The 16,547-nt window shown below is 34.6% G+C and overlaps 2 protein-coding genes across 4 annotated transcripts in view; both read right to left on the bottom strand.

Moving 5' to 3' along the window:
• The window catches only part of LOC117781471 (rap1 GTPase-activating protein 1-like), a 115,643-nt gene that overhangs the window by 47,530 nt on the left and 51,566 nt on the right, over window positions 1-16,547 (bottom strand). For all 3 annotated transcript variants that reach the window (XM_034618233.1, XM_034618235.1, XM_034618234.1), the window contains one exon: window positions 6,079-6,274. In XM_034618233.1, the coding sequence (XP_034474124.1) occupies window positions 6,079-6,274 (196 nt within the window). The remainder of the gene's footprint in view (window positions 1-6,078; window positions 6,275-16,547) is intronic.
• Window positions 772-1,851, bottom strand: LOC117781482 (ficolin-1-like). Its single transcript, XM_034618249.1, has 3 exons — window positions 1,703-1,851; window positions 1,119-1,640; window positions 772-1,053 (listed from the first exon to the last, which is right to left on the bottom strand). The coding sequence occupies exons 1-3, from the start codon at window positions 1,819-1,821 to the stop codon at window positions 891-893; spliced, it is 804 nt and encodes a 267-aa protein (XP_034474140.1). The 5' UTR covers window positions 1,822-1,851; the 3' UTR covers window positions 772-890.

The following is a 16,547-nucleotide window of genomic DNA, read 5'->3' as shown; positions in this document are numbered from 1 at the left end:
GCACGCGTCCGCTTCGTATGACAACAATAACAGCGCTGCTAACCGCATGTTAAGCGTGCGGCAGCATTACATGTCAAACGTTCTCTGAGAGCGCGCTTAACAGTGGCTGAGCAGCTCATGCGAGCATAACAGTAAGTTGCAACTGTTAGTGTTAGGTAAAATTTGCAGAGCAAGAAATGTTATTGTCTGCGACTGGGCCTGAAGTTGCGTGCGTTAGAGCGAGATAAACATAGCGCATGGCGCGTAAACCAAATATTCAAATTGAGCTTGTCAAATCGTTTTCATTTTTTTTATATATAATATTAACAAGAAACTACGCAATTTATTTATAGCGTAAAAATATTACGATAAATCTTAACTCTGAAAACAACATTGTATAATGCGGGCAATATATGCGTAAATTTGTAGCGAATTATAAATGTGTGATAAGAAGACTTTGGATATTTTTGGTTTTTCCACAAAACGTCACAGCTGGTTCAAGAGAAACATGCTCTGTACAGATATATGTATATATTATCGTATATATAAAAGATTTATGTACTATTCCCATTTGACCTTGGCATTCAAGTCATAAAACGACTTGACAACAAATTAATTAGCCCAAAATTTGAAATTATAAACTAAAGAAATGTTAAAAGAAAACAACAAAAAAATAACATATTTATTTTTAATTTAAAAAAAAAACTCACGTATTACAATTCTTATTGTTGTTGTTGTCATTGTGGTTGTTTATAATTGTATATATTTATATATACAGTAAGCGAGAGAGAGAAAGAGTGAGAAATATAGAGTGATAAAGAAATTGTGAGAAATCAAAGCAGAAAGACATTGGCGTTTAATTTTTCAAATTCTCATATTCGTATAAAGAGATTAATGAGTTTCAAAATACATTAAATATCGTTGTTACAGGTCATGATAATGAAATTATTAAAATATGTCTCTATTGGCCGTATCATCATAACGGCTCTTTTTAGGGAGTAATGGGGACCTCGAAATTGCATCCAATGAATGCCCTTATTAAATGTGGTCTCATTATATCTTCCCGCCAGATTGCTGTAAGAATTCAAAACAATAAGCAAAGATTCAAAAAAAAAAAAAGAAAAATATTATCATTATACCTGAGATGACAAACATAGTCGTGATACCACCAGGCGCCAAGGGATCTCTCAGCGCAGTTGTGAGTGGGAACATTATCATTATCCCTATCAAATGTGGTAAATTTACTGCCACAATGATATTTAAGTGAATTGCCAGCATTTCCTCTATATCCGTTTAGACTGCGCAATTCGTATTGTTCATCCTCATTGCCAACTACAAAACCTTCATAATTTGCAAACGTTTCACTTCCCTCAAAATCCTCGAGAAGAATGAGTAACTCTTGATTTCTATAACTTGTTAGTGAATGTATTTTATCCAAGCCTAAAAAGAACTCGCCACTCAGATTGCCGAATCCATTTTTATATTCAGTCCAATTTCGATAGAAATCTACACTGCCGTCCATTCTCCTCAAAATCACGGTCCATCCTCCTCCCCGAGTTTCCGCATCGCAGGCAACTTTAAAGGGTTGACTTTTATTAAAGGTGGGAAGCTGTACTTCATAGATCCCATTAGACTTGGCCTCTAAGCAATTATCTTTCTCACTAGTCAAAGCATAATATTAATTTATTTGAAGTATTTTAAGTAATTATCTTAGAACACTTACATAAACTTGGTTGTTGTTGATACATTTAAATTCGTCTCATTTTCGGTATGTGGTTTTCCACTAGAGAACGAATTTAATGTACTTATAACAAAAATAAAACAAATAATTTTCAGCAACATTTTGCGACTGTTCTTCACTGACCGACAAAGTAGACTGACTGAGTCGAAAATTTCAATAAAACGAAGAAAATAATTCTTAAAAGTCTTATATGATTAGTAAAAATACTATATACGCATGTGCCGACTATATCCACATAAATTAAGCGTTATATATAAAAATTTCCAGATTTTGTTTATCTGTGGTTAAGACGTTGAGTCGTTTGAAAAATTTTAAAGTAAACATATTTTTATATGTTTATATATACATATAATATATTATAAATAAAAGATACAAAATTTTTTGGTTTTTCACGCAGTTTTTAAAGATTTTTTTTCACTTAGAAAAATAAAAAGCAATTCGATTGTAAAATTATGTGTTATGTATTTTGACAAAAATTATAATGATGATGTTGGTAAGGATGATGATGATGATGGTGATGATGATGATAATGATGATGATGATAAAAAGCCGCATTAAAATGAGGCCTTAAAACTACAGCTTTAAAATTAGTTGTAAACTAAAGATTTAGAAGAAGTTGTTGTTGTGGTTGCACTTGATGTTGATGTTGTTGTAGTAGTTGTTGTTGCTGCTGTCAGACAGACGGCAATCAACAACGAAGTCAGCGAAGCAGCAACAAGGCAAACAACAGTGAAAAACCTCAGTAGGAGTGTAAAGAGGGGAGCGGTGAACTGAGGGGAGTTAGAGAAAAGGCAGGGGAAAGACAGAGGGAGAGAGGGAGAGGGAGAGTGGTTGGTGGGAGCGCCTTGAAGCCAACGTCAACGTCAAAGCCACAAAATGTTGCACAGACTAAAATCAACAGGCAAAAAAGCGAATGGACAAAAGGAAAATAGTTTAAAGTGCCATTGTTTAAATATCAAGCAGGTGCAAGAGAGAGAGAGAGAGAGAGTGGGAGAGAGAAAGAGAAAGAGAATGGGATGGGAAGAGGAATACCGCAAGTAAAGCAAAGTTCGGCTAATAACGGCAAAAGATTTGCCAAACTTGCGACAGTAAACATGAAAAAGATGAAGAAGACGTGCAACAAGCGGAAAATAATTATAAATTTTATAAGTGCAACAGGCAGAAAAGAGAGAGAGAGAGAGAGAGAGAGAGAGAGAGAGAGAGAGAGGGATGAAAAGGGTAGAAAGCATAGGTGGATCATAGAACAAGTGTTGGGAGTTTTATCTATAGTTGCATCTGTTTCTATAGAATACACTGAAATAAATATAGATGCACAACTCAAATTCTTGTCTCAAAACTAAGAATTTAGCGTTTAAAATGACGCTAAGAAGGTATAGAATATAAAGAATGCTATGATAATGAGAATTTACATCAGATATTTATATATTTTGACACTAGCACACAAAATTATTGGCACATTAAGTCATTTTAATTAGACCACATTTTTTCGACTTTTATATTTTTTTTTAAATTTTTGTAAACAAATACTTTTCTCGATTACTAAAGTAATTAAAAAAAATTGTATTTAGTTATTTGTATTATTTTAAAAATGTAGTATTAAAATTGTGATTTTTAAATTTTTTGTTTAAGTCGAATATGGTTGGTTTTATTGAACCGTAATTTTTAAGCAGTGTAGACTAGCTAAGAAATAAACATTGCTCTTTTATTTGTCAGCTAATTTAATAAATTTTAAGTATTATATAGATTTTTTAACACTTAAAAATTTGTTCAGTTTAGTCTAAGAGGTAAACATTGCACATTTATTTTTTCTTAAGACAAATAAATATATTTTAAATATATAATAAGATCTATTTCAGACGAATATTCTAGATTTTAAGAGACTTTATTTTTGTCAGTGTAGTCCACCTAAGAGATAAGCATCGCACATTTATTTTGTTGCAAGTGTATGTGTGTGTGTGTGAATGCAACTCATTTTGATGCAAAAACTAAGAACCGAGAACTGAGAACTGAGAACTGTGGGAGTTGCAGATGATGATGATGATGATAATGATGTGGTAGATGATGATGATGATGATGAACCAAAAGACAGACGTCGTTGCGGCTGACGACCATGGCAATTAACAACTTCAACGTTCGTTGCATGCCACCTTGCCACATTCCCTTCCCCTCCCTCTCTCTATCTCTCTCTGTATTGCCACAGTGGCAAACAAATTGCAAGCGGAACATAGAAATACATATAAGCACTCACACACACAGTTTTAAACAAACGGTTGCATGTTGCATGTGGCAGCTTCTAATGTGGCACTTGGACTGGCGATAATGTGGCAGCAACGGCAGCGTGAAAAATATGCAAGAATAACTAAAGAAAACAACTAAAACAACCAAAATAAAAAAGCTCAAGTTAAATTTTTATTATGCAAAGGGAAAGAGAGGGTAGAAAAAGGGGAGAAAGGGCGGCAAGAGGCAGTTGAGGCATGACAAAAAGTGGCATAAATTTTAGCGACTTAGTGCAGAGACAATGAAACCACAGCGGCGGCCTGTTTCCGCCACAAAAGATACAGAAAAGGTAGCAAAAGATACAAATGTATCTGCAAGTGTGTGTGCTACATTTAAATGTATCTCGCAACGTTTTTTGGACTTAATTAGGCGCCAAACAGCTGCGAGCTAAATCCAACAAATAATGGGCAATGAAGGGGAAAAGAAAAAAGGAAAGAGAGTGAAACAGATGAGAAGAAGAGAGATAGAAAATGGAGAAAAGTAGTTGAAAAAAGCAAGGACAAAAGCGAATGCCAACACACACTATATTAGCCCGAAAGTATGCAATGGAAATAAATGGAAAAGGCGTATGCAGCAATGCGGCATTTGGTGGCATGCAACGTGTACAGTTTCACAAGCACTGTGCTACCCAATGCAATTTAACAACTTGTGCAAACATAATTTTTGTTTAATACTTGAATAAAAAAGGAGCAACTATATGTGGCATGCCTCATGTTGCTTGCAGACTACTTGCAACTTCAACCTAGTTTGGCACGCCGAAGCCCGCATAAAAGTTTTAAAAGGCACAACTTGTGCCCCGCATTTTGTGGCAGCAAAAAAATAAAAAAGGAGGCAACTTGCAAGCACTTTGAGAGAAAAGTTTGCAATGAAATTTCTTGAGAAAACTAAATTAAAATTTGTTAAGATTTCGACAAGTGGCTGCTTGAGAGAGAGATAGAGACAGGGAATAAGAGAAGATGAATAAGAAGGAGGAGGAAATGATTTTAAATGTGGCAATCATCAAGTGCTGTGTCACACTGGGGGCCACCTCTTGTTCGTTTTGCGAAGCTTTTTTTGGCGCCACCTTTTGATTCTGGTGACAACATTTATTGCGCGATTTAAAGCGCCATCTAGAGTTATCAGTGGCAACTCAATATTAACTTTCGAAAGCGCTATCTAGCTAGACTTGCGGTAACTAAAATGCGCGTTCGCTGACAGCTTCTCCGCATTCTCAACTGGTGGCGCTATTTTCAGCGCCCTCTGTTAAACTGTACACTAACTGCAGCTTGCTTAATATGACAGTTGCCAAGCAGCTACACATAGCGGCGCCACTGTGCAATGTTAACTAGCAGCGGCTTACAAGTGAGGAGCAGCGTGTGGAGCAGCCTTAGCGCTCTATAGGGCACGTTGGCTAAACAAAACGAGACTTCTGTCAAATTGCAACTGAAAAGCGCAACTAATTTATGATCTCAAATTTGAAATTGAATTTTATTAATCAATATGGGAAGTAGTCAAAGGTCCGTTGACCACACCCATCAGCTGCCAGAGACGAAGCAGCTGAAATTGGCCATAAAAATCGTATGGCATTAAGCAATAACTGAAAATGTGAACAACAAAGCAAACGAAATTCGCGTAATCCCTGAGAGCTCAACAATCGCCTGACACCCGCAACACACACACACATATACATACATGCTACATGTAAGAGTATAGAAATAATGCGCATTTGTATAAGAGACCACAACAAAGAGCAGATTATGTCAAATTATACAGATGTTTTTAAAGGTGCGGTACGTAGATGAAGAAGGGAGAGTGTAATGTGGAGGGGGAGGTGGAGGGGGAGGTGGAGGTGGAGGGAGACTTCCCCAATGGGAACTTGCATTTCATATGAGCAAACGTTGCTGTTGTTGTTGTTATTGCTTTGTTCCAGTTGCCCATTTTTATGACAGGAGGGGTAGGCACTAAAAATGTTAACGACTTTTGCAGCAAGTTGCGATTTTATGGATCCATGTTAGTTACGCTTTTTGTACCTACCACAATTTGTGGCATATTGTCCTAGGTCAATACCAGTAGGTAAACCAAGTCAAATGTTAAAGACTCACCTGTGAGAAATACGCTGGCAACACGCAACGTTGATCGTCTAATCGCGAGCACTGCACACGTTCCAGCAGCTCGAAGAGATCCTGTGTCGCCCCTCGCAATCGTTCCGGGCTGTGAGTGACGCTGCCAGCGCCGCTGCCGACGTTGCTCGCTTGCTGTTGCTTCTGATTGCCGCCCGCCATGAAGGCATGCTGACGTCTGTAAAATGAGCAGAAAGAGAGCAAAATTAGCAAGCAGAAGAGAATGTTAAGGCAGGTGCTGCAGCATTAAGAAGAGCGAGCAGACGCATTGTGAGTGTATTGGTGTATGCTTTACACTATTAAAGTATTTTCTATTGCCTGCCTGGATTATTTTAAATGAATTAAATGCAGTAAAATGTATAGTAACAAATTAAACTTAAATTTGACAGTTATATCATTTTATGTAATATACTTTATAATCCAATTTAATATTTTTTTTTTCCATATTTATTAAACATAATTTAAATGATCAGCTTAATTAAATTAAAATAATTTATAGCTTAAAATAAATTTTAAATCCTTTGTTTCTTATGTCTGCACATAACCATTACACCCTCTTTCTGCTGGTTAGGGTATAATTAAGAGGGTGAAAGAAAGACAGGAAATTGTTTAATAATAGAGCACGCAAAAAACTAATCACAATCTTTTGCCCAACGAAGCCAAGCAAAGTTAAGTCATAAGAAGAAGAATAATAATAAGAAGAAGAAGAGGCACTTGGCATTGTCACAGCTGCGAACTTGGCCAACTTGGTTAACTTGGCCATACCACATGCAATCACTTCATGCTTCAGCGCCAATTGCAACTGCAACTTGAATTGCGATGTGGATTCAACTTCACATTCAATTGACTGCGAAAACTCGAGTGGTTTACTTGAGGGCAACCCTTGACTTTGGTTTTGGTTTGCCATTTGCCAGGGTTGCCAAACGTCTAAGAAATAGAGAGAAGGAGAGGGAAGAGACTTGAGATTGCAGAATGCGAACAACGAAGATCTCTTAGTTCACTAACAAAAAAAAAAAGAAAAGAGTTAGGGTTGACAGACTTATTGAAAATAAATATTTGATAGCCATAGAAAAGCTAAAGAGAACGTTTGACTAAAGAATGCAGAAGAAGTCGGAGAACAATGTGAGAATAGGATAGAAAAAAAATAAGAAAATTAATAGAAGAAGAAAAGGAATATAGCAAAGGGTTAGAAATCTCAAATAAGGGACAAGCAATGGTACAAATAGATAAAATAATAAATGTAGCAAGAATTTAAGAAAACAGTATTATAAAAAAAGTCGAAGAATGAAATCAATTTATGAAGAAAAGGATGATATAAAAGCCAGGCAAATTTAAAAGAAAGATAGAGAATAAATTATTTTGAAGATATAAAATATATATATTTAGATAAAATTTCTGGAAATTTTAAATTCCAAAAATATTTTGCAAAGATCATCCCAGAATCTCTTGGGAATTTTTCCGAAAAGTTGAAATTGAAATTCCTAAAAGTCAAGTGCACTTTAAAAGGATTCGCAATCTTTCTTTTTCCCCTTTTTTTTTTAAAGCAATTGTTGAGAGTCTCTCGTTGAGAGAAATGCATAGATGTTAAGAGTGAAACATTTTTCAACTTTTTAAGTTGCTCTCACGCATCAGAGAGCACAGAATAACTACAAAAACAACGAAAACATAAAATATAAGTGCCTCTTGAATATTTCAGTCATTTTTTTGTCAGCTTATTTTTCAGCTTTTTTTCAGCTTTTTTGTATGCATGTTTATTGTCACTTGTGCTATGTTTTTTTTTTGTGTGTAAATTCTTCGTCTACGTTTTTTATTTTTTTTTTAAAATTTTTTTTTTTGTGTTTTTGAAGTTTTTGTTGCAGCCGCCACTTTTGTTGACATACAAAACAACAAACGCCTCAAAAAGAACACAGACAAAAAGAGAAGGAGACAGAGAGAAAGCGAGGGATAAAGAGAGAGGGAGAAAGAGAGAGTGCGAGGGAACGAGTGGGAGTAGAGCTCGAGGCAGACTTTAAAGGACATCTCAGAGCGACCTCAGCACACAGAAGAGGATGTTGTTGTTGTTTTAGTTGTTGTTGTTGTTGTTAGGTGTATGCAGCTGCTGTTGCTCCACATTCTCCCAAAGACAATAAAAACAATACACACACAACAAAATTGTCAGCAGTGGCCGTTGTTGTTGTTATTTTTAAACAATTTGTTGCTGCACATGAAGCAACTTTAGTTTCTTCTTATATTTTTCCTTGTTGCTTCAGTGCTGCTGTTGCAACCATAAATTAACACCTACAGGGAGTACTTTGGGTAAAGGGAAGGGGAAGGGGGTGGGGGCAAGGATGCTTGGCACACATAAAATGATGACAGTTATGGGAAAAGGATATCAGGAACAAGACAATGTGCAACATGCAACGTGCAACGCCACTCAGCAGCCTCATCAGAACTCAGATGATCGCAACAAACGACAACAACAACTGCAACAACAACTGCAACAACAATAGCGACAACATCCAAGTGTTGATAGTTTTAAGTGCATGCCCCAAAGTGGCAGAGAAAGTGGATTACAACCCGTTGTTTTGGTAATACGAGAACTTGAAATTAGTTAGAAGAGCAGGCTAAGGAGTAGAACGAGAAAAAAGAGTAGAGCAAGAATTGGAAGAAGAAATCACAGCTGTCAGTCAATAATTTCAGCTCAAAACGTGGATCAGTTAAAGTAAAAGTCAAGTATTACAAAAAAAAAAATATATTTAACTTTTTAATAGATCAGAAAATTGCATTCAATTCAATAAAATGTCTTCAACTTAACGATTGATTGATTTAATTAAGCAAATTCTCATAAATTTGTATCAGACTTTAAATTATAAAATCATTCTAGTATTTTATATGTAATTTTGAAGATGTGGAAATTCTTGTCTAAACTTCAAACAGTCATAACTTTGTCAAAACTATATCGATTTTTATGAGGAATATCATTTGGATCATTATTTAGACTCTTAATTTTTTCTGCATCAAAATTTTATATTTTTTTTTATATAAATTACAGTAAAAATGTCTTATTTTAAGTCAACTCTAAACAGTTTAAATCAATGTTATAAATTAAATAGTTTCCTTTTACAAACTGCATTAAAAAAGGTATATTATTTTAAAATAATATATATTATTTACATACAATTTATATTTTCTTTTGTTTTCCATAATATAGATCTGCTAAAATGATTGTCTTCAACTCAGCTCATTCAATTCAATGTAAATTTAATAATTAATCCATTTCTATTTCAAGTTATCATATTTCCAACAATATTCTAAGATTATTATAAAATGAAACCTAATATTAAAATCAATAAAACAAACTATTTCAATCAATTATTTTCATGATATATCTTTTAATAGTGGAATATCCCTTATCGTGTTACATTTCTAGCAAAATCAAACAAAATTCTCATATTTTATTTAATTTTATCTAGTGATTGTTTGACTATCTTATAAATTCACAGTTGAAATGACTTTATTCAACTCGTTCCTTCAATCGTTTCATATTTCAAACTTTAACATAAATATTTGTTAGTATTTTTATGAAGGAAACGAAACAATTTATGGATTTCTAGTCAACTAGTTCAGCTGATCAAATTACGAGCACAGATTTTATTGCATTTTTATGACAATTTTTCACATGAATTGTCAGGGAAAAATGTTTTGCAGTCGCATTCAAGTCAAATACCAAATAGAATCGAAATAAAATTTTGATGCAGGACGAACATAAAAATAAATGTTCCTAACAAGCAATAAAAATCAAAGAAAATTGTGACAACAGGATGAATTGAAAGGTATCAACGGGCAAAGGGGGAGGAAAAGCTGAAAAGGGAAGGGGCATCAGTTGCAGTTGTTGTAACTGTGCCACCCACGAAAAAAAAAAAGGAAAATAAAAACAACATTCGTTTCCGGTTGCAAATTCAGTTGCCGTTGCGCCTGCGTCTGTGGCATGCCACAAGGCATTGTTGCAAATCAACGGAGTTGGGGGGAGGGTGGCATCTGCCACGCCCACATAATTAAAAGCTATTACAAGCCAAACAAAGCGTTAATATTTCCTGATTCTGCGGCCAAAAGAGAACTGACTTATTTTTCTTTTCCACACCAAAAAGTGTTCATTAAATGCAAATTTATGTCACCCACCCAACAGACACTGAACCGCTGAACCACCGAACCACAGCGGACTTTTCTCTACTCCTCTCACTCCCTTTATTCCCCCTTTTCTGCCCACTTTTCTGCTACCATCTCCTCTGCATACTCTTAGAATCCAACTCATTTGGCATGCGAGGCGCATTGCGCGTGTTTTAAAGTTTCCGAGTGGAAAATGTTTACTAATGAAAGAAAAACAATTACAACAACAACTACTATGGTATAAGGGGCGTGTTGACAGTTGGCAAAGGAGTGAAAGAAGATATATGACCTGCTCCCCGGCACTTAATCACAGTCCCAACCACCGACGATGACAGGCGGCAAGTGTTTTGATAGAATCCGCCGAAAAAAATAGGATTGACTCGACTCTTAGTTAAAAAAGTCGAAAAGTAAATACTCTAACAAAAAGCGTTAACAGTAAGTCAATTAATAGGCTATTTCCACGACCACTCACATTTGGCTCATTTGGTCACATTTGGATGTGGCTCATTTTTGGCTTTCCACGACCAAATGTGAAAATGTTAAGACACTCAAAGCAAAGCAGCTGTTCGGCTTCTGTGCACAAATTACAAAAAGCAGACAATAACAACATTTTATTATTTATTATGATATTTTAATTTGCGCAAATTTAATGCCTACCGATTTTATTGATGAAAACAGCTGGTTAAGGTGATAATTGCTTTTTTTTAAGACCTTATCGATAAACATCGCGTGTTCGATAGAAAAATACTAAAATTCACGGGGTCGAATGACAAAATATCGGCTCATTCATTATGGATGAGCCAACATCATCATCCGGATTTTGTACTGAAATGAAGTCCACATTCGGGCCGGATGATGAAAATGGCGTCGGATGAGCCAAATGTGCTGTCGTGGAAATAGGCTATAACTGTTTTACCTTAAAATAATTGTTTTTAATTTTTACAAATAGTTAATCACAATAATATTTAGTTTTTTATTTAAATTTGATTTTTAGAACAGTTTTTGAGGTATCTTTTCCATTCCTATTTCTACAATTTTAACAAATAATTGGCAGCCATTCTTCTACATTTTATGAAATATGGTTAGAGTGGCTGATATATAATATAACATATATTTTATTAGTTTAATAGCGATATACCCAGAAACAATTAAAAACGGTTTTCACTTAAAAAGCTTATTTACAAATTTAATGCTAATATTTTCATAAGACTTGCAAGCATAGAAATTTATGGTTTATTAATTCTTCAAAGCATTTTTTTTAAGTATGACATCATATAATATAACAATTTAGATATACCCTCAACCTACAGTATTAATAAAGAAAGAGCCTGGGATTTGAGTTGGGTTTTTGTGTTAGATTGTGTTGGGGATTCGGTTTTTGGATATCCGTTGTGGTTACGTGGGAAAACACTTGTCCAACTGTGAGAAAGAGAAGAAGTAGAAGTCGAAGAAACAGCAGATGGAGAAGAGATGCAGATTTTGATAGAGAGTCAGGTTCTTTTGGTTCTCAGTTTTCCCCAGGCGCTAATTAGTAAGTCAACTGAGTTTTTCACAGTGAGAAATTACAGGAAATGTCCAGGCAGTCAGAGTCAGACAGCAAATCAAGTCCCAAAGGACAAAGGACACACATACACATAGGATAATGTGTCAGTTTAACAATGTATGTGTGTGTGTGTGGAAACTGGAGCACAAAATTGATAATATCGCACACAAGGACATAGAAAGGACTATGGACTGCAGTGCGATGCACTTTTCGATAAGCGAAAAACTCAAACTCAAACTGGACAGGACACCAGAAAAAAAGGACAAGGGACAAAGGACAAGGCGATAAGGCGACAAGAGATAGGGGCAGATATGTGAAAGGATATGCGAGCTAAAAGTCACAAGCTAAAGAGAAAGAGAGCAAAGAGAAGGAGAAAGGTCGCCGGGGTGTCCTGGCCTGTAATTAATAGCATAATTGTAGCCACAGGATATGCTCAGATATACATATATATATATATATATATTTATGTGAAAATTTATATGAAAACTACGTGAAAATTACAACAGTTACATGAGCTAATTCCTCATTCAATAACCGCGTGCATTTATGATAAATGACGGAAAGGACCTCCAGCAGGACTTCACGAAAGTTGAGCGTAAGGAAACAAACAAAAGCCGAAAGGGGGAAAAGCGGGTAAGACGGGTAAATACCTTGGTGGTGGTGGCAAGGATGCGATATCCTTTCACATTATCCTTAATGCAAAAGATGTCGGAAAAGTCGCGATTGCTTCCGCGACGCGTGAATTGTCATTAAAATTAGTTCCAAGTCTTGGACTCGAGAATTCAGTTACGAGTTCAGTGTCAGCTCAAGGATTCTCGTTTCTCGATTCTCGATTCGCGCATTGTGTTTTTCTCATTTCCGTAAAGGGGGAAAAACTTGTCGCTGCCCATTTCCCTATCATCTGCAGCCTTGAAGAAAAACCAAAAGGGGTGCAAACCGGTTTCTTCTTCTTTCACTTCGTTCAGCCTCATAAACGCAACACGTTCCACTCGAAGAAGAGGAAGAAGAGTGAGAAAACTGAATCCGCAGATCCTTTGACCAGGTAAATTCAACTTTCTTCCTTCCGCTCCTCACTCGTAAATTAGCCACAAATTTGCCGGAACAGTTTTTAGGCTGTCAGGTTTTATAATTTGCATAATTTCAATCTTATTTTCTCTCTTCCTTTCTTTTGGGTTAAAATTACACAAATTTCATAGCGATTTTCCAACATCTTTTATTGATAACCCCCAAGGAACTAGTTTCTCGACTTTCTTTTTGAATCTTGGTTCTGACAGTTCTGTAAAATTTATAGCGTTCCAGCTTCTTAGTTGATCGATCGTGAAAAGTGGTCGCAATTAAAGTGAAAGTGAGACTAGACACTTTTCAGGCGGTGATGTCGGAAGTTTTAAGCTGTAATATCGTCACCCTAGGGCAGCTGTGGTCAGTGAAAACATGGGAAAAACAATCAGCAATGTGATGCCATCAGGCAGATTAGCTATAAATATACTTTATTCATGATCAGAGTTCTTTTTCTGCTCTACAACCTATTCTCAAAGAAGAAGAGAATTCGATAACTGGGTGAGAGGTGAAAGTGCTAGATGTAGATCAGGTTAGACAAACAGACAATGGGAAAAGAACTTGCAATGTGAGAGATTAGAATATGCATATTTAAAAGATCGACTAAGCTGAGAATGAGATAGAGAGAACATCTTGATGGGAAGGCAGAAAGAGAGAACAGAGTCAGGTCAAACAATGTGAGAAAAAACTTGAGTTTAGTAGGCATAGCTAATAGATTGATTAAGTAGCTGAGAAAGAGCAAGAAATAGATAACAAAAGGAAAGAAGATGGAGAAGAACATTTGAAGAGCGGGAAGAAAGATTTGGAATTGATATGTAGAACAACAGAGTCAAAGAGTTGAAAAAAGAACTTGAGATGGAGGAAAATCATTTAGAAAATTATTTAAATTTACTTAAAAGATTGGGAACATCTGAAAAGTATTTGGAATGACAGAAAAATAGATAGACGTTTGAATTTGAGATCAAAGAGTTGAATATTTGTACCTTATAGATAATACAGATGGATAGATATAGATAGCTGGATAGAAAGATTGACAGATAGAGTAAAAGACACAAATAGAGGCAGACAAAACACTTTTTTTTCATAAGTTCTTTACTTTTTTATACCAAGTTAATCAACAGTTTGACAGTTGTCCAAAAATTATCCCATTTTTGTGTTAACCCATTGAAGGCTTCTGAGCATTCCATTCCATTATCCACTTCACTTTAAACTCGAGGCGTTCGAGATCCAGTTCATGTATAACTTTGATAATTATGCAAATAACTTTACCGTCTTGAGCAACAAGTCAGCAGTCCATTTATTTTCTTTCTCCCTCTCGCTTTCTTTCTTTGAGTCTCTTACATAACTGCCAGCAGCGTCATTAACAACTACAAATGTGACCCACTCTTCCCCCTATCTAAATTTCTCCCCTTTTTAAGCGGAAATTTCCCCTTTTAATTTGACACGCAATTGAGTCTACAAAGCAACCTGTTGAGTTCCTCTTCTTCTTCCTTTTCTTGCTCCTGAAACTTTTGTCAAATGCAGCATGAAAATGCTGGTAATAACCGTTTAAGTGCTGATATTTTTAATACACGCGGAACCTGTACAAATGGAACTACAGTTGCTCAGGTAATTGTTTTGACAAAACGCAAAATTCGCATTATATTTAAAAAAAAAAAACGTTTACCTTAAATATATTTTTTTAATTTAATTTTTTCTTTTTCTTTATAATTAAAGTAAGTCAAGTAATTGTTTTATAAAATCTAAAAAATAATAATAATTTTCTTGGCATTTTACAGAGTTTTGAATGTTTCTTAAAACGATTAAAAAATAAATTCTTTTATTATCATTTTATTATATTTTTTTATCAAAATATTAACATTTTCTTGTTAATAATTTATTTTTATATTATTTTAATGTTATTTAAAACAATTTTAATACAATGAGATTTCATATTTTTTTTAAAAATTTTTTTAAGGATTTTTACAAATAGTTAAAAAAAAAAATATTGATATTATGATATTACAATTTATTAAAAATTTAAATTTTAATAAATTTTAAATTATTAAAATTACTAATAAACAAATAAGTGCATTTTAACATTTATCACAAAAATTATTTGACTAATTGTATATTTTCTTTTTATCGGAATTTTTTAATAGCTTATTTTTGTATTTTAAAAATGAGTTATGTACATTAAATTATTTTTCAATTTCGTTTAGCTATACAGAAATGGTGAATTTTGTATGCTGGTCAGTAAAATTGTTTGACTAACTGTATGTAAATATCCACAGGTTGAGCTTGAACTAAAAATTGGACTAGAACTTGGACTGGGACTTGGACTTGGTCTGGAGCTGGACTGAGAGGGCAGTTAAAGCAGCCACTTTGCATATTAATGAGGCGTATTTCTGCCCTTTCTGCCACACGCAATTGATGTGTCACAGACACGCGCAACGTGCCACGTGCCGCCCCACAAAATAAAAGGCGCTTTTCGCGCGCGTTTTTCTCAATTAAAAGTCAGCTCAAGGTGTTGCTGCCTCAACTGTTGCCTGTTGCCTGTTGACTGTTGCCAGGCCGACAGACTCCACAGAGCAGGCAATTATAGAGTTTAGACTTTGAATACACATAGAAGAAAACTTGACATTTCTGTTGATTTGCAAAGTTCTGTGAGAGAGAGGAAACGCACTCCAAGTTGCGGTTTAAATCGCGTGGGCGACGCAGCTTCGTTTTGCTGTTGCTTGACAAGGTCAAAAGCTGAGCTGCAATCGTTTGGCTCAATCAGTGTTGTTGCCCAAGGCGACCACAGCAACCACAACAACCACAGCAACAACAACAACTGCTTAATTTGCAATTATATGGCCAACAGATGTGGGACGCTGTGAACTGTGGGTTCAGCTGTGGTTTCGATGCCACTTCAAAAACTTCAGTTCAACAATTCGCAGCGCATTTCCCCAAACCCAGCGACCGTAAAAAATATAATTATTTAAACAGAAAATCATTTGTAGCTTTCTTAAATCAAGTAGTAAATAAGCCTTGATTTTTTAAATACACAAAAATACTACGAAATAAGTTATTCATAAAAATACCTATAACCTATAACCAGAATAATGAGATTGGATATTTTAAATAAATGTATTTCTTACAACTAAAATAATTTAATTTAAATTACTTATTGAGTTTTTCAATAAAAAAAAAAAAATTCTTACACTTTTGGAAAAAAAATTATGAAAAAATTTAATTTTTGCATTGAACTCATAATTAAATTAACAATTTTTATTTGAAGAGTGAGATGATTTACATTTCTTTTTTATATTTGTACATTCCTGTTTGGAAATAATTGCATTCAATTAAAAAAAATATATTATGAAAATTAAAAGATATACTTTAAAATTTTTATTATGAAAATTAAAAAGATACAATTTCTTTAAATTTGTACAATAAAAAAAAAAGAATTATTTTATAATTTAAAAACGAAATAAATTTTATTTTGATAAGGGTATTGTGGTTGTGGTAATATTAATATAAAATTATTAAAAAGAAAAATGTATCTTGTTCCTGGTTAAATTTGGATTTTCTCCATATTTTTATTGACATATAATTTCTGTAAGCTCATGACTCTTTTTTGCGATCCCTGCTTAAAATATATTATTCGCCGTCAATTTTTGACAGCTTGACAGTGTGACAAACTGACATATTGAGCGATTGGCAGCGGCAGACAGTCAACCAA

The sequence above is a fragment of the Drosophila innubila genome (genome assembly GCF_004354385.1).
Source record: "Drosophila innubila isolate TH190305 chromosome 2L unlocalized genomic scaffold, UK_Dinn_1.0 4_B_2L, whole genome shotgun sequence".
NCBI lineage: Eukaryota > Metazoa > Arthropoda > Insecta > Diptera > Drosophilidae > Drosophila > Drosophila innubila.
The sequence above is the reverse complement of the archived record's forward strand: the minus strand, read 5'-3'. Positions and strand labels throughout refer to the sequence as shown.

Bases quoted from the DNA above. Each gene is read 5' to 3' on its own strand.
- LOC117781482 (XM_034618249.1), bottom strand. From the start codon at position 1,821: ATGTTGCTGAAAATTATTTGTTTTATTTTTGTTATAAGTACATTAAAT. The intron at 1,641-1,702 runs GTAAGTGTTCTA...TGCTTTGACTAG, and splicing joins TCAACAACAACCAAGTTTAT to TGAGAAAGATAATTGCTTAG. The intron at 1,054-1,118 runs GTATAATGATAA...GAATTCTTACAG, and splicing joins GACTATGTTTGTCATCTCAG to CAATCTGGCGGGAAGATATA.